The sequence below is a fragment of the Nematolebias whitei genome, chromosome 17, assembly GCF_014905685.2.
Source record: "Nematolebias whitei isolate Nwh7 chromosome 17, NemWhi1, whole genome shotgun sequence".
Classification (NCBI taxonomy): domain Eukaryota; kingdom Metazoa; phylum Chordata; class Actinopteri; order Cyprinodontiformes; family Rivulidae; genus Nematolebias; species Nematolebias whitei.
Genome location: NC_056514.1, coordinates 13,396,557 through 13,414,748, shown reverse-complemented (window position 1 = coordinate 13,414,748; position 18,192 = coordinate 13,396,557). Strand labels below are relative to the sequence as shown.

General features: G+C 40.4%; 1 protein-coding gene across 1 annotated transcript in view; it reads left to right on the top strand.

The window, feature by feature from the left end:
• The window catches only part of dnah9 (dynein, axonemal, heavy chain 9), a 428,033-nt gene that overhangs the window by 263,248 nt on the left and 146,593 nt on the right, over nt 1-18,192 (top strand). The window contains exons 59-63 of the mRNA XM_037691599.1: nt 1,111-1,230; nt 6,685-6,873; nt 12,814-13,049; nt 13,170-13,292; nt 14,579-14,783. Of these exons, the coding sequence (XP_037547527.1) occupies nt 1,111-1,230; nt 6,685-6,873; nt 12,814-13,049; nt 13,170-13,292; nt 14,579-14,783 (873 nt within the window). The remainder of the gene's footprint in view (nt 1-1,110; nt 1,231-6,684; nt 6,874-12,813; nt 13,050-13,169; nt 13,293-14,578; nt 14,784-18,192) is intronic.

The window sequence follows — 18,192 nt, the reverse complement described above, 5'->3', positions numbered from 1 at the left end:
CATCTGATCAGCAGCTCCTGACTGATCACACTGATGATCAGTTGATCAATACATCTGATCAGCAGCTCCTGACTGCTAGTTCCTGTCTTCACTAGTGGAAACAGCAAGGCTGACTTTGTTTTTCCATTTTAGCTTTTATTTTATATGTCAAATCCTGGAATTGACAGAGGGCGTACTCTTTGTTTGCAGTGACTGCACATTTATGATGATGAGTTAATAAAGTCTAGAGAATGTACATTTTTAAAAGATTAAACAGTATTTTCATGTTCTTGTTTTATACGTTATTATTTATTTGACTGAAAATACAGCCAAAAATCTTTCAGAACTTGAGCTCGGGCTGACTGAGAGCTGAATAATGACTCTGCCAGACATCTGAGCGCAGAGCGCGAGGAAATTTACAAGACATCAGCGAGGATCAACAGTCTGATCAAACCCCGGAGATACGCAGTATATTAAGGCTCCGCTGCAACCGAAATCAAATGGAGCAAACCACAAGCTATAAGTTGAAGCAAAAAGTCAGGATATGAATTATTTTATCAGCCTTTGAGTGACGGCTCGTGAGCTCCTGCAGCAATGATACGTCAGCAGCATTTCATCAATACAAAGCTGCTGTAAGTGCTTTTAAAGGCTTTTACTGTTCATTAATCTAAACCCAAATCCATCAGGCTAAAAACTCCCCGCTGATGAGGACAGCTGTAAATAACTGTTTCTCAGCTCATCAGAGGTCCAGAGAGCCCCAGCAGAGTGTGAAGCCTGAGACACATCCAGACCTGCAGAGCTCATGGCGTCGACTTTTAATAAGATCCGGTGTGACTTCTCGCTGTCATTTTTCAGCCTTCAGTCGGATCGTCTGAGCAGAAAGTGGTGTGGAGCCGGGGGGAATTAGCAATCCTCAAACTAATCTACTGAACCTGTGTGCTTCTCCACCAATTAATCCTGTTTGTCCTTGTGCTAATTGCTTCCATATGCCAAATAAATCCACGGAACAGAAAAGTTTTTATCCGACTTTTCACACAGTCGAAGTTCCTCTTTTAGGCTTGTTTATCTTCTTTATTGTGACTCGTTCCAATATTTTTCTTCTTCTCACCATTTTTGTCTCTGGCTCTTCAGCACCTTAATGAGAACCTGGCCAAGCTCACCACCAAGTTTGAGAAAGCCACCTTGGCCAAGGTCAAGTGCCAACAGGAAGCAGAATCAACGGCCCGTACCATTTCGTTGGCCAACCGCCTGGTGAGGACGACATCATCTAACCCTAACCCTAACTCAAACATAACTACACACCCAGTGAATCACAAATACTCCTCTTTTCTGTTTATTTAGCTGCAGAAGGAGTCTACACTAGGTTTAATTTGAAACATTTTGCATGTTTTTCATGAAACGTTACATTTTTGTCTCTTTACCGTTTGGTATGCTTTTTTCTGGGCAGTTTATACCTCCATCTTTGTTACCGGGGTGTTACATGTACCAGGACAAATGCTTTCTCAGCAGCACACCCTATCCCCAATTGCTCCCCGGGTGCTTTCAATAGCTGCCCACTGCACCACCTGGGAGTGGATGGGTTAAATGCAGAGAGCCAATTTTGCCATTGAATGGGAACATATAATGATGACAACACATAACACATTATTATAATTCAATTAATGCAGTATTTTCTGTTCCAGGAGAATTAACACAGCTACAGAGGAGTACTGTAAGTTATTTAACTCCTGATTCTCTTACTGAAATCTTTATCTCTCTTTGTTTAACATCACAATGCAAGTACATCAGTCCACCCATCTGTGCTTGGTAAGCCTGAAAACTACTCAGCGTTTTACAGAACTACATATACGGACACAAGTTTCAGTTCCACAACTTTGAGAAAAAAAAAATCTTTACTGTAAATATTCCAAGAAAATGCATCATGCGCAGCAGTACAAATAATATCTGATCAAATAAAATCAAATAAAATTACCCCATAATATGAAAACAAAAAGACACAAATAATTTGTACTCACTCTCACTTTGGTTGGCCTTGTTGCTGTTTTAAGTGCTTTATAAATAAAGTGGTATGGTAGAATGTAAAATCCAGACAGAGTGGTGGAAATTAAATGAAACATATGCGTTGAAAGGTGTTAGAATAATACTAATAACAGATCTAATGAAATAAGGAGGGGTGGTGGTGCAGAGGTTAAAGAAGCAAGCCTGGTTGATATCCCTCTGACCATAATCTATAGGTGGGAAAAGGGAAGCACCCACATCTGCCCAGCTTGAACAAAGGCCTTCAGATCTACTTCATAAGAGTTAACAGAGGTAGCATGTGGACACACAGCTGGTCCCATGCCAGTAGGATGAGACCCCCTCATCAGACCTGGATATAAGTAGGGATTCAGTGCAGCGCAGCACACGTGTTGTCCAGATTTTTGATTAGGGAAAGATCTGGGAATCTTGTAAGCCCAGGAAGACCTCAACATGACTCAAACAGCTCATACGGTCTTAGGATGGGTAAGACACAGGAATAGACTGTGTTTATATAGTACTTTTCTCATTTTTCTGACTTTAAAGCTCTTTCACACTTTCTAAAACACCCATTCACACACACTGATTCTCAAATCAGGATCAACTTGGTTCAGTGTCTTCCAAGGAATCTTTGATAAATGTGTGAGCTGAGATGAACCACCAGACTTCTGACTGTCATAGGACCGCTCTTCCTTTCTAAACCCCTGCCAGGTTTAATCCCAGGATGTGTCTGATGTAACGCTGTGCTGTTTGAGTTCTTTGAATCAGAACTAATGGTGGACCTGGAGTCAGACCCTGTCTCTCCCCTCATCATGATGGCAGGAGTAACACTGGTTTTTCTCACCACAACATTGGCAGCAGTGCTTCTCTCCACTCAGCTCGACCACACAGAAAAACACAATGGTGATTTGTGATAATGCAGAACAAAGATCCATTACAGAACTGATACAGCATCACTAGTCATCATCAGTCCATGCCTCCTGGTTATGGCACCACATCAGTTGCAGCTGTCTCAGCTTTAGTGTTAATGGCAGTCTACACATGGGATGATGCCCGTCATTGAAACAAGATGATACTGGGTGTTGTAAAGAGTCCAATACCTCTGTCTAATTGGCTGGTGTAGATGCTGCTTGGTGCAGAGTATTTTTCAGTGTTGTTTATCTTTGGTGACTAGAAAGATGTGCGCAGAAACCTTCACATACCCAATGGTTCCAACATGAGTCCACTGATGACACTGATATTACTATTGATTTTTTCTTACTGTCAGTACTTATACTCTCTGGTACCCATGCTAGATGTGCAACTCCTTGCAAAGTGAACCATTTACATCCCCATCACTGGTCTGAGGGTGTGAAACAAAATATATCTACAACAGACCATATCTGCTGGGTGCTGAACTTGTTAAAATCAGTGTGTTTAAATTGCACGGCCACAATCCGCCACATTAACATGGACACAACAATGCCACGTTGCACTATAAAAGGGACGTTTTTGGTTGACCAAACATGTCAACCCACACAGATGCACAACAAACAAATTGTTGAAAAGCCACAGTAGGAAAATGGTCAATGGACTGTACTTACTGGTATATAGTGTCTTTCTATCTTATCAAGATACTCAAAGCACTTTACACAACAATCTGTGTCCTCATTTACCCGTTCATACAGCACTCTACTAGATCCCCGGGTACTCCAGTTTCGTCCCACAGACCAAAAACATACATGTTAGACTGATTGGTAACTCTAAATTGTCCCTAGGTGTGAGTGAGAGAGTGAATAGTTGTTTGTCTCATTTGTCTCTATGTGTCCCTGTGATGGACTGGAGAGACTTGTCCAGGCTGTACCCCACCTCTCACACAGTGATAGCTGGACAAGGGCACTAGTGATCCCCATGACCCGAATAAAGGAAGAAGCGGGTAAAGATAATGGATGGATGGATGTTCTGCATAGGATTAGCCCCCAAATAGGTTGTTGAATATTATCTGAAATGGATGAGCCTCCAGATATGTTATGGTCTGTATGTCTAGGAGTGACTCACAAGACATAAAATACATAGAGTCCAGATGTTTTTAAGTTTAAATAAAATATTTTACTAAGCAATCATCTGTACATAAAATGGTAAATGGGAATCCCGGCTAAAATAAACAAAATAGAGGGAGAAGCCTCAAACCAGCCAGCAGTTGACAGTTGGATTTGGGTTGCTCCCCTCACCCTGCAACCAAAAAACAAGTACTGCCAGTAACTCCCAGGCACAGCAAACAACTACCATCCAACCATTGTCTCTCCTCTCTGATCTCCCTCACTAGTCTAGTAGGCGGAGCTCATTTATTTTAAATCTCTGCAAGCTAATCAACTGAAAAGGAAGAACACATCAATGGGCACTCAATAACAAACATGACACAAGAACACGTAACACCTTCTTCTTCTTTTGGCTTTTCCCTCTTCAGGGGTTGCCATAATGAGTCATCCTCCTCCATTTCACTCTGTTCTCTGCATCCTCTGTCCTCACTCCAATTACCCCCATGTCCTTGTGGTCTTCAACTAACAGTAGCACAGTTTCCATCGGCACCCTGTTTGTCAACAGCACCGGTGACGGTCGTTGTTAAAACAGGCCTTGACTGATGGAGGCATCAACTTAAAACACATTGTAGAACGGTGCTTTATGAAGTTCAGTCCTTTTCCTTGTATTAGTTGACTGGCAGATCTACCGCAGATCTGCCACATTCAATTTGGCGGATGCGCTGATGACCAGCCCGCTCAACGAGGCGTCTACAGCCAAACCATCTGTTCTCTGTTCGGATCGTTAAATTTGTGATTGACATGACAGTGACCAGTCAGCTGAGGAGGAAAATCCAGGTCAAAATTCGTACTTTTAAAATAAAACTCACAGGAAGAGATTCACGCATAGATTTTGAATTTGTATCTGTGAACAGAACATTGTAAAAAAGTTTTGCATATGGTGATGTTTTTTTTAACAAATACAAATCTTTTTGACAAGGTTATAAATCTTTTTTACACATGCAAAATATTTATGACCAGAATTTGTGCCCATAGGTATCAGACCTAAAGTTGCATTATAGGTTTTTGAAAGTTGACATCTGAGACCACCTCCTCGGTTTAAAGATGGTTTCTCTCTTTTTTACATAGATGGCTTCCTTCAACAAGGAGATAGAGAGAAGAAAACAGATGGTTTGAGAGGGGGGGGGGGGGTGAACGAAGGCTGACAAGGGAAGGGAAGTTTGAGATTGTCATCATTGTATGTTCCCATACACTGGCAAAACTAGTTCTCTACATTTAACTCATCCCACTGAGATACACTCAGGTGGAGCAGTGGGCAACTATGTTAGCGCCTGGGGTGCAATGAGGGGTTGGGTGTATTGCTCAAGGACACCATGACATGTGTGCATGGCTGGGAGTCAAACCTTTTTTTTGACTTTCTGGTCCCATGTCAGCTGGCCTGCCTCTACCCAATCTCGACCACAAAAAGAAAGAACCTAATGAACCTCTATTGTGAGGAGTGAGGACAATCTGCATGCAAATCTAGTTACAGAACACCTCAATTTATAACTCAAACTCCACACTCTCCATTCTTTGAATGGAAAATGCTTCTCGGATGAGAAGTGAAATGTCTTCAGCTACAAAATAAAGTCCAGTTGTTTTGTTTTTAACCTTTTTTGATTCAGAGCGAGTATTATCAAAACATTTAGCAGGTGTAGGGCTCAGTGTCTCGAGTCTATAATCTGTCGGACTGGTGACAGCTGACTGCTTTACTGAACACAATTAGCTTTATAAATGTTTGTCCCAGCTGTTTTGTTATTTCTTATCAAAATTAATTGTCTTCAGATTCATTTGTTTCATAAAGAGAAATTGCCAAAGGATCACTTTGAGACAGTAAACAGGATTTGATATATTGCTTATGTTTTGGATTATTTTTTCACTTGGGTAGTATTTTAATGAGAAACAAACAAGTATTTGAGAATTCTGATTGATTCATTTAGAACATGACTGGTAGAAATTTAAGCAATACTGTATATTCACGACGTATGTTTAAATATTTAATTGAATGTTAAATATTGACAGCAGTAAACTTGTTGCTCAAACACATCATCATTTTTTATTTAGTCATCTGCTAACACTTGTTTCTAGACAAATAATAATACATTTATGCACACAGAGGATTTATTTAAATCTCATTGTCATCTATGGTTTTGTGAATGTCCTGCTGACAATGGCAAAACAAAAAAAGATGAGTGTTGACAGTGTTAGCACGATAATCTAAATTATTCAGAGAAAGCTTTCAAAAGGCCTGACAGGAGCAACAAAAGGATCGGTTGTGCTAATCTGCTCCTCGGCCCTGAATATCAATGCAAATGCGACCGGCCTTCTGAGATGCACATTGTTTCTGTGATGTGTGCTGAGCTTACGATATGTATTAAAGTTTTGGTGAGATAAGATATTAAGGTGAGCCGTATTCATCACTGATCGGAAATTGGGTCAATGCAATAGTAAAACGGGGAGATGTCGGAACAAGAGCGGAGAGGTTAGAAAAGATAAAAAAACATAATGAAAACAAAAAAATGACTTATTGATGGTGGCATCCATAGATTAATTCCGATTTTGCTTTTACTTAAAACCTTCTTTCACTCACATGGATGAGCTCTTTTGTCTTTTGGTGTGCCGTTGTGTTCAGGTGGGTGGTCTAACTTCAGAGAATGTCCGCTGGGCAGAAGCCATCGAGAGTTTTAAGAGACAGGAGAGAACTCTATGCGGAGACGTCCTCCTTATTACTGCCTTCATTTCCTACTTGGGCTACTTCACCAAACGCTACAGGCTGCTGCTCATGGACGACTTCTGGAGGCCTTATCTCAGCCAGCTGGAGGTAGGAGGCCACACATTTAAAGGAGAGCTTTTTAGACTGCAAAAGGAGAACAAGCGAACTTTAATTAAAGCTTTTCTTAAGCCTCAAGTTGTTTTACAATATCTTAAAATCCAGTTGAAATTTAATATGCATGAACCACTGAACAAAATAATCACTGGGTTTATACGTCTAGCAGGATGTACGTCTAGAACTAGTCGGATTTTGAAGTGAGTGGCTGAAGCAGCTACTCAGCACAAACAATCATTATAATTGTTATAATTCAGTAATTTTAAGTCATTCTCAACACATACTCTGAACAATAACACAGAGCAACATTTTTTTCATGAAACTTGACTTTAGTGAAGTTCAGTTAGCAAAATATGTCAAGAACCACTGGATGGATTTTACACTCCATTAATACCTATGTATGTATACATATGTGGAGTTGACCCAATTCCAGATGGCTGCCAGAGTTAAATACAGTATTCTTAACCAACTAAAAAATGGTTAGAACTTAGTCAGATTTACAGATAACAAGCTACAGTTTTATGTATTAGCTGAGAGGCATCGGCAATGCACTCTGGGCACTTACCTGTAGATGAACATATACTGTGATATATTCATAAATTAAACGGATTCATTCATTTTTCTGGGCTGAATAATATCGTGCATTGAATTTAATTAAATGTAACGTGAGACGTTAATTTTCTTTGACCCATCAAATGAATGTGGTCATTTATTTACAGAATCAAGTTTAACATCAAACATTTACATTAATTTGGCAAAATTGAAAATAACAACATGGCTTAGTTAGCAAGCTGTACAATTAGAAACCCATATGGCGATGGTTTTCTCACTTCAAGCTTCACAACAGACATTTCTGAAAATATCTGGAATGATTTCTAGCAGATAGAAGAGTTTAAAGATGGAAAGATGAAGTTTAGAGGGAGGGAGATGGTGTGTGAGGAAAGTGTTGAACAGAACGGCACCCTCCATTCGAACCCAGCTTTCCTCGGTACGCTCGGTAGTAAACTCGACTCATTACCTCTCTGACGATGAATCAGCGGATACGGAGTTCCAGTTAACGCTACCGGTCCAGCGTCTCCGTAGGATGGCAGAGAACCGTCCGGAGTGGTGGCGGGACTTCATCAACAACAGTTCACCTCACGAGTGGACTCACATGAGTGGAGTCCTTCAGAAGTTCCACTCAGATGTGGAAGATTGCATAATTCCCACAAGACTCGGAAGAGCTCCGGATCATGTCTGAACTCCTGTTCTCTCCAGCACTTCGCAACTCGACTGGAGCTCTCCTGCAACTGGAGCTCGACTGCACTCGACCGCGCCTCGACTGGAGCTGCAAACGACTGAAGCTGCTCTCTGCAAACGACTGAAGCCGGTTTGAACTAGGAAGTACCGACATTTAAAGAGTTCTATTTCCGGTTCATTTGGGAGGTTCCTGATTGGTCAAATCGACCAGACAGGGGTGTGTTTTTGTGACGTAAGAGGTCACTAGAAGTCAGAAAAACAGAAAATGTTTTGGAACAGATTGAAAATGTTTTTAGAGACAGACGAGAGAAATGTTTGGACGAGTTGGGTGAAAACAGGTGCCAGCTTCTCTATATTACGTCTGAGAGGATTTAAAAACATGACAGTTCGTTCCAACAACTTGTTTTCGACCTTTGACCAACTTCACAATTTGCTCATTTCAGACAGAAGATCAGAAAATGCATCATTAACCTGATTTCTACTTTGAATGAGGATAAAAAATCACTAATACTGTTTCACAGTTGATTTAAAATGAGTAGTTCACTTCAACATTTGAAAATGGTTTGAACTAAACACAATTTGATTATCAAAACATTTGTAAAATAGTAATGATAATAGAAAAGAGAGTGTTCTTTCAATTGATCAGTGCAGGACACTTAAAAAGTCTCTGGATGAACTTAATCTTGTGTTTCTGTACTCAAATCAATGAAATACAGTTCTTGTTCCAGGAAGGCCCTCAAGGCCAGATTTTGACCTGAGGCTTAGTTCACTACATACCTATCTTCCTAAAACCTTCAGTATCGCATAAGATCTTGCATAATGCTATTTATAAGATTTGACCATAAGAAAGGTTTATACAGCAATTCCATTCTTTTTTAAATATAAGTTGATTTTAGATTAAAACAGAGCCATATAAAGCAGCAGACAATATGAATTCCTTTAAGGAATTGTATTCCATTTTTATCCCATTTAATGCATCTGATTGTCTTGAATGATTCTTTCTTTGTCTTTAAATACAGTGTTGAGAGTGCAGAATTTCACTAAAATTGTAAAATAATAATAATAATTATAAATTTAAAATAGAGGAGGGGGAACGTAGGGTTACTTAATGTAAACCCTGCTTCCTTAGAAACTGAGTACATTATGTGTTTTCACTGTGAAAATCACCTTGGTGTAACCAACTACAAAAACTCCAGTAACGTCACATCTGTCTGAGATAGACGAGCTGAGCTTGGGGCTTCGCCCACCTTATATTACTGCCAGTCAACAAACCACCTCTTACTTTTTTAATTCAGGTTTCCTTTCATGCCCCCAAAAATGTTGGCAAAACACTTCACTCTGTTGGCAAAAAACAGAGTTCATGTTAAACAACTCAACCTTTTTTTTTTAACTTATTTTTACTCACTACACGAGATAACTATTCCCATATTGCATAAAAAGCCCTGAAGTCAAACAAAAGCTATCCTGAACCAGGATTAAGCAGGTTCTAACACTGAGTGAGCTGACAGAGCTAGAGATGGCTAAGCCATTTCGAGTATGTAAACGTGCATGAATGTGTGAAGTTTGGCACAAATAGCTGCAGCACAGAGATCCTCGACAGAGTCTCTCCGAAACATCCATCCATGCATCTGTAGTGAGACAGCTGTTAGCTTCAACAGTAGATGGTGGTGCAAGCTTATTCCCCGTATGGGCCACCATTTATGTAGTGAGACAGGGACAGCCGTCGCGGGCCACCATTTATGTAGTGAGCTAGCTGTTAGCTTCACTACTAATTAATTATTCTTAAAGCTAGTTCAAGCACAAAGAATATTAATTGTTTAATTAACAACGGATTCCTTCTTTTTCGAGTTAAATTTCTGCCATGTGACCAAGATAACTTGTGGAGTGTATAATTAGTGACATGAGACGCCATTTTATCTTTGACCCATCAGAATAAATGCAGTCATTTATTTAACAGAATCAAAATTTAACATCAAACATGTACACATTGATTGGCTGATCTGTTTCTGATTAATAAACTTAGTAAGAGGAGAATGATTCATCTCTGAAGGCACTTAACTTGATTTACTGGTGAATAGAAGTTTAAAGAGAAGGGATAAAGAAGTTTAAAGATTTAAAGAGGAGGTTTAGATGGATGAAGGAATATGTAAGGACCAGAAAATGGCACCCTTCCTCCGACCCCAGCTCAGCCCTCCGGTACACTCAGGGCGTGAACGACTTGTTACCTGAACAGAGGATACATCAACTCCGAAACAGAGGTCCACTGGCATGCTACCTTTTCAGCGTCTCCGGTCAGGGTGGCTGAGAATCTTCCGAAGTAGTTCCATGTACTCTGTTCAACAGAATAAGCTTCCTTAGAAGTTGAGAGCATTTAATGCTCGGTTTGAGTTCACAGCGAGGCAGCTGGGACTCCGCTGGAATGAACGGACCCTTGGCACATGGTCCAATCCATCAGCTACTTAGTTCAGCTAGAAGACTCCAGTAAGACTGAAAGTTCCAAGAAGACTGGAAAGACTGGGAAGACCGGGAAGACTGATTAGTTCCAAGAAGTTCTGACTTTTAAAGGGTATCCACTTCCTGTTATGTGGTACTTCCTGATTGGTTAGCACAACCAGCAGGGGTGTAGTTTTAGTGATGTCAGAAGGTTATTAGGAGTCAGCAGACAGCAGAAATGTTTTTAAGAATGGTTAGTACAGACAGGAAAATATTTTGAAGAAATGAGAGACAGCAGGTGCCAGCCAGTCCTTATTTACTGTCCGAGAGTTTTAAAAACAAGGCACTTCGTTCTCATAACTTGTCTTCTGACTTTTGACCAACATCAGGTCCACTCCTCACACAGACAGAAGAGTAAATGCACACTTACTTCGTAAATAGACATTTAACTTGTATGATCCAAGTCTAATGAGGTTTAAAAATCATTAATACTGTTTCACAGTTGATTTAAATGAGTGGTTCACTTCAACATTAGAAATGGTATGAACTAAACACACTTTTGATTATCAAGATATTGTAAAATAATAATGAAAATATAAAAAGAAGAGTGTTCTATTAATTGATTAATTCAGGATACAATTAAATAGTCTCTTGATGAGATAATTTGTATTTTGGATTCAAATCAATGAAATAACAGTTCCTGTCCCCTGAAGGTATTCAGAGACAGATTGATGTTGGAGGTCTAGTTCACTACACATCTTCTTCCACTTATTCATTGTTGGGTTGCGGAGGCAGCGTGTCCAGGAGAGAAACCCAGATAATCCTCTCCCCAGCAACACTTTCCAGCTTGTTCTCAGTGAGGGTGATAAATTAACCTTCTCAACTGTGACAAAATATGCTTGCCCCTAGGGAGGTTCATGGTTCCTTTGACAGGACCTAAATGATTTTTGACACCCAGGGCAAAGATGTCCACCATTATCCCAGTTGTCCCACTAAGATCAGTGTTGAAGAACTCAGACCGAGAGGTGGAAAAGCAAATAGTGACCATTGTGGCCAGTATATTCACTCACAGTGATGTATCTGCACCTGACAGGGAAGAAAACAATGGACAGTGGGTGTTTTCCTATGAGGTGAAGCGATCTACAGCAACCCTACCATATCTCTGCCAGATTTGTTCCACCACTTGAGGATGGATTTCCCACTTTTTAACCAGTGGTTTTCCCCTGGAAAATGATCTGGTCTTCCTTTTAGGATCCTCATCACATGGATTGCCTGAAATAACAAAAATCTGGTGCTGCTACACAGAATTACCACCCACTCTGCATAGCTGTGGGGAATGGGTCCCACTGATTTAGGCTACCACTGTAGAGTTGTCCATCTTTATTAAAACAGAATGGTCTTTTAAATGAAATGGCTTTAAAAATGCTTTAAAGCTAAAAACACTGCCTGCAGTTCTTGCACATTTATTGTATGTGAAGCAGCAACATTCTCCACAAGTACATATTGTTCACTACACTGCCCATCATGGTTGGAACTGCCTGTTAGGGATGTGTTTGTTGTTATAGTAACCCTGAACATCACTAACCCCAGCAGTACACCGTGGCAAAAACCTGCTGGATCCCTCCATGTCTGAACAGCCTTCATATACCTGGTATGTGGTATTTTTACTCTGCAATGCAAAGGACAGCAACCCATGGCTGAAAATCCCTCATTATGAGAAGCTCCAGTTCTGCTACAAAAATCACCAAAGTCATTAGCCCAAGTACTGTAGATTGTTTCTTCAGTATTTTTTTTCTGTAATGTGCATTAATTAAGGATCAACAAAAATAAATAAATAAAAGAAAACATGACATATTTGAACTGGTGGCCCTTTACAAAAAGTTCAGGCCCACCTATTACCAAACCCGTGCTTCCATTGTGTTTCATGTTGTAAACAATTCATTACTTTTCAAATTGTAGGGCGGGGATGACTCAGCTACTACTATGCTAAACATTAGCTCAATAGTTGTTTATTGACCTGCTTATGGTTGTTTTGGGCTTTGCTAAGACTGTGGCAGCCATCTGAAAAACTATGACTCTTGATCCCAATCAGTTAGATGTTCATGCAGTGTTTAATGATTTGAGAGCTTCACTAAATTTTCTCCACTGTTAAATAACTAATGGTATTTTAAACACAAAGGTAGCTAAAGAAAGCAGACCTTAACCACTTTTGTTGTTTTAGAACCCTCAGTCTTTCAATTATCTGCTGGTTTCACCTGTTAGGTTCCCATGCCAGTGACCTCAGACCTGGACCCTCTGGCCATGCTGACCGATGATGCTGACATTGCAGCATGGCAGAACGAGGGCCTGCCTGCAGACAAGATGTCAACTGAAAATGCTACCATTCTGACTTCCTGCCAGCGCTGGCCTCTCATGGTGGACCCCCAACTTCAGGGCATCAAATGGATCAAAAACAAATATGGAGAAAAGCTCAAAGTTATCCGCATCGAACAGCGAGGGTGAGATGGCGAAGTCCAGATGTTTTTTATTTTTTAAAATAAGACAGACAGGATTTTTTATTCTTAGTTTATTTTTATGTTGGTTTTTTGTTTGTTTGTTTGTTTGTCTTTGTACAAAAGTTACCTGGATGCAGTGGAGAGAGCATTGGCAGCAGGCGATGTGGTTTTGATTGAGAATATTGGGGAAACATTGGATCCTGTTCTAGGGCCTCTGCTGGGCAGAGAAACCATCAAGAAGGGCAGGTGAGTCTTTGTCAAGGTGCTGATAAAAAATGTTAATGGTTGCATTATTTGTTCAAGTAAGGTGAGTCTGTGATTGGTAGGCTGCAGGTTCGACTCCCCGGACAGACAACATAAAAATGTGGGTGGAAAAGGTGAAACAACCACACCTGCCTCCTCCCTCATTTGTCCCACGCTGAGCCCTTGAGCCAGGCCTTTTTATATATGTATATATATATATATATATATATATATATATTCAATGATTCAAGGTTCTTTATTTATAGTCATATGCACCCCATGTACTACATGTGGTGGAACAAAATTGTGTACACAGGGTCCCAGTTACATCCAACAAAAAAAAAAATAAAAATGAAAACAGTAATAAGATCTAAGATATGAACTAAGAAAAACATTAATTCACTCTCCTGCTGGATTTAAATCAACACTGTGGAAATATTTTGGATTCCAACAGAAGGACGGCTAAACAGACAAAACTCATGTCGTATGCAACAGGTGCCAGTGTGAGTTAAAATACACAGGAAAAAACAAATTTGGCTGTTCACCTGAAGAAGAAACACGGCATTGATAGCCATATAATGTAAGCTCAATATCTATTTTTGTTTCTTTATAAATGAAAGGTAATCAGGGCACTTTTAAGTTAACTAGTTTAAAAAAGGCACTTAAACATGAGAAATGTGAGACTATACTGACATTTATTTATATGTAAATGAGATGGGCATTTGATATCGCAATAAATCGATCACAGACTTATGAATCGAATAGAATTGAAATCGTATCGTGACAGACATTGTGATATCAAGAAAAATCGTATCGTCATACAAACAATTCAATATAATATGGTATTGTGGTAAAGCTGGTGATTTACACCCTTTATATATATATATATATATACATATATATATATACATATTGTGTGTGTATAGCCCGAAGAACGTCAAAATTAGTAAAAGCAAAATTATAATAAAAGCTGCACAGATTGTTCACTTTCATCCCAACGAATGTGTTCAATGCTTCATAAAAATGGTGTTGTTCATATTACGTTTGGAGATTTACGCAGTAGCTCCTACATGTTTAATTGTTTTGCTTGAGATTTTTCCAGAAATAAAGTACAGCTTTTATTCTTCTACGATCCTGTTTGATGTTTTGTAGATCACACATTTTAATCACTTGAAAATGGACAGATTATTGTAACATTTCTAACTCAAAGGTAAATCCTCTGGTGTGTTTCAGTGATGTGTTGGTAGGCACTGGTATAAACCATATCATCTATGATGAAAACTTTTTAGGTACATAAAGATTGGAGACAAGGAGTGCGAGTACAACCCTAGTTTCCGCCTTATTCTGCACACCAAGCTGGCCAGCCCTCATTACCAGCCAGAGCTACAGGCCCAGTGCACCTTGATCAACTTCACCGTGACCAGAGACGGACTGGAGGATCAGCTGCTGGCTGCTGTGGTCAGCATGGAGAGACCTGACCTGGAACAGCTGAAGGTAGGAAGGCAGAACATCTGTGAAGGGTGGGGGAAAGCTGTCAGGAAAAAAAAGTTTAACAAGCTGTCACTCTTTTTGAATTTTATCAGAAGGTAAACTTTCTAATACATCATCCTGCTGGAATTTCCCCACTATAACATCTCTTGTGAGCAGGTGTAATTAAAGGAAAGAGTCAGAGAAGTGAGTGGCCTCCAGAAACGGAGTAAAGCACGCCAGCTTGTCATTATCCATTTTTAACAATGCTCGTCAGCAAAAAAAATTCTCTCTTCAAACTTCACAAGAAGCTGCAAGTCCACACTCTTTGATTCCAAAACAATCAGCCAGAGCTTTTGATTAGCACCCAGTGGATGGTTGATAATTATCAGGCTTTCTGCAGGGGACTCACCATGTCACCACTCAGTGTGTGTGCACGTGATTTTATTCACATGTGAACATTGATTAAACACAACAGGACATTACCATTTTAAATGGGCATGAAATAATGTTTTTAAAATACAAATATAGTATTATCAATCTGAATTAGTATTCAGCTGTTTTTCTTGTAGTAATTTCACATTCGCTTATTTCACACCATTTCCTGTTACTTGTTGGGGATACTGGAGCACTGGTCCTAATAAAAACAAACAAAAACAACAATTAGACTGCTGCTGTGGGCTTTTTATCGTTGACCTGGGTAACACTTGTGGAGTGTAAGAAAGGGGTGGTAGTCAGAATTTTATGAAAGGGCCGGCGTGCGTTCCAGTTATCGAGGGATCACACTGATCAGCCTCCCAGGAAAAGTTTGCTCCAAGCTCTGCCCAATAGTCCAACCTCAGATTCAGGAGAAGCAGTGTGTCCTCTGTTGAAAACTTGCTAAGGAGGTAACAGGATTTCATCATCTAGTCTACATTTGTTTCATGGACCTGCTTAAAACCATGTTCCTTCCCTAAGGCATTTTGTGGAGCATGCTGTAGGACTATGGGATAGCAGGTTCCCTTTTAATTGCTGCCTGTATAAGCAAAGCCATAACTGTCTACCTTCTCGACACAAATGAGATTGTTGTGCAGGTTGGGCTCCACCAGGGGCTTCCCCTCATCTCTGATACTGTTGGTGTTGTTCAAGGACAGGATCTCAAGGTGCAACGGTGGAGAGAAGAGTGTGTGGTTTGGGAACCATGGATTTTTACCTCTGTTTTTACAAGATGTTGATCAAGACTTGACATGAGGTTTGGGATGGCTGAGTGTGAAGTAGCTAGCATGAGAGTAACCTCCTCCAAGTCAGAGGCAATTATCAACCTCAAAAACAAACAGAATGCTTTCCTTTGGTTGGATGAGTTTTTGCCTCAAGCAAAGGACATCAAGCATTTGAAAGTCAAGTTCAAAAGCAATATCAGGTCTACGGGGTGTATGAACCAATTGATTAGGACATTGTGCACAATAATGAACACCTTGCTCAAGTACGTCACAATGAAAAGGAGCTAAGACAGAAAGCGAGCCTCTCTTAGGCCCTGTTTACATGATGTGTAACCGCTGCGGTTCAGTCATTCATTTACATGACAACAGTCCTCATTCTCTCTGAAACTGAAGGTTTCTGAATCCAGGTCTCAGAGGGGAGATTTTTGGGGGGAACTCCCCACAGAGATGTGAAATGCTCCACAAGTGAAGTCGCACATGCGCACCACAGGCGGCTGCAGTCCAAAGTTTTTTCTGCACTAACAACAGTTATAGTAAATGTCAGAGAGCAGAGTGTTTTTGTGCTGCTCACCCTTTTTCAGCATGTAAGAGCAAAACTAATAAAATTCAGGGTCCAAAGAGACGTTTGTGTGTTTACCAGTTTGGACATAAATCATGTAGGAGCAGCACGGTGGTGCAACTGATAGAGCTGGTGCCTCTCAGTAAGCAGGTTACCCTGGTTCAAATCCCGGTCTGGGGACCTTTCTGGATGGAGTTTGCATGTTCTCTCTGTGCGTCGGCTTTCTCCGGGTACTCCAGTTTCCTCCCACAGACCAAAAACATGCATGTTAGGCTGATTTATAACTCTAAATTGTCCCTAGGTGTGAGTGAAAGAGTGAATGGTTGTTTGTCTCTTTTGTTTCTATGTGTCCCTGTGATGGACTGGAGACATGTCCAAGTGTCCCTGTGATGGACTGGAGACCTGTCCAGGTGTCCCTGTGATGGACTGGAGACCTGTCAAGGATGTCCCTGTGATGGACTGGAGACCTATCAAGGATGTCCCTCAGCAGCACATATGACAGTTTAGGTCAAAATACTACAATTTTAAAGTGACAGTACTGTAGTTCATAATTTCTTATCTGGCAACCCAACTGATATGGAAACTACAGTGTTATTGTGTAAACCCGCTGATTTTTTAGTTATTACTCCCAATAAACATTGAAAAAACACAAATGTTTCCAAAGGTTGTTCTCATGTAAATGGGGCCTTAGGGCATTCACACCAGCCCTGTTTAGGCCGCTTTAATTGAACGCTCGTTTTCCTAGAAAGTCCAGTTTGTTTGGGGAGGTGTGAACGCGTCACCTAACTCTGTCATGGAACAAAAAGGCGAACTCTAGCCTGGGCTAAAACCTAGGTCTCGGTCCGGAAGAAGAGAACTCCAATGCGGTTCCAGTACAGTGTGAATGTAAACAGACCGGGCCCCGCTCCACAAACGTGGAGTACAGCGCAGGGCAAACAAACACGCATTTCTCTTACCTTATATGGAGCCATCAGCTGCTTTGTGTGAAAAACAATATTCTCCATGGTCTTCTGCCTCATCTTCTGCTCATGCTGAGTCCATTTTTGAAAAATGACTAAATATAACTCCTAAAACTGCTAAAACTTGATGCCACTCCGTTTTTGTTTTTATTTCCAGAAGAAGAAGAAGAAGAAGTGTCTTCAAAGGTTTTTGTGTTGTTTTTTTCAGTAGTTCTTGGTGCAGCACCCCCACAGGTGAGTGGGGGAACAAGTTGGTTCGACTGCACAGTGCAGTGTGAATGCAAACACACCAGCTCAAATGTAAACAAAATGTTATGAATATTGGTCCCAACCGAACCGAGTCTACCGGACTATCAGGTGTAAAAACAACCTTAATCTCTGATGGAGAGAATTGAGGGGGGTCCATTCATACATAAGTGGGACATTTTCAAGTGTGAACAATTATTGTTTTTGTTGCTAGATAGTTCTTGTTAAAATGGAATCACAGTGCCCCCCCCCCCCCCCATTTGTCATTTTAAAAACTACCCTTGTAAACATGACACTCTTTCTAGAAATGCATTAATCTTTATAGAAACATTAAAACAACCCAAAACACAAAAGTAACTATGCCTCTAACAGTAAAACAAATCAGAGTCAGAGTCAGAGTTTCTTTATTGTCATTCGCACCTCATGTGGTACATGTGGTGGAGCGAAATTATGTACACAGGGTCCCAGTTACA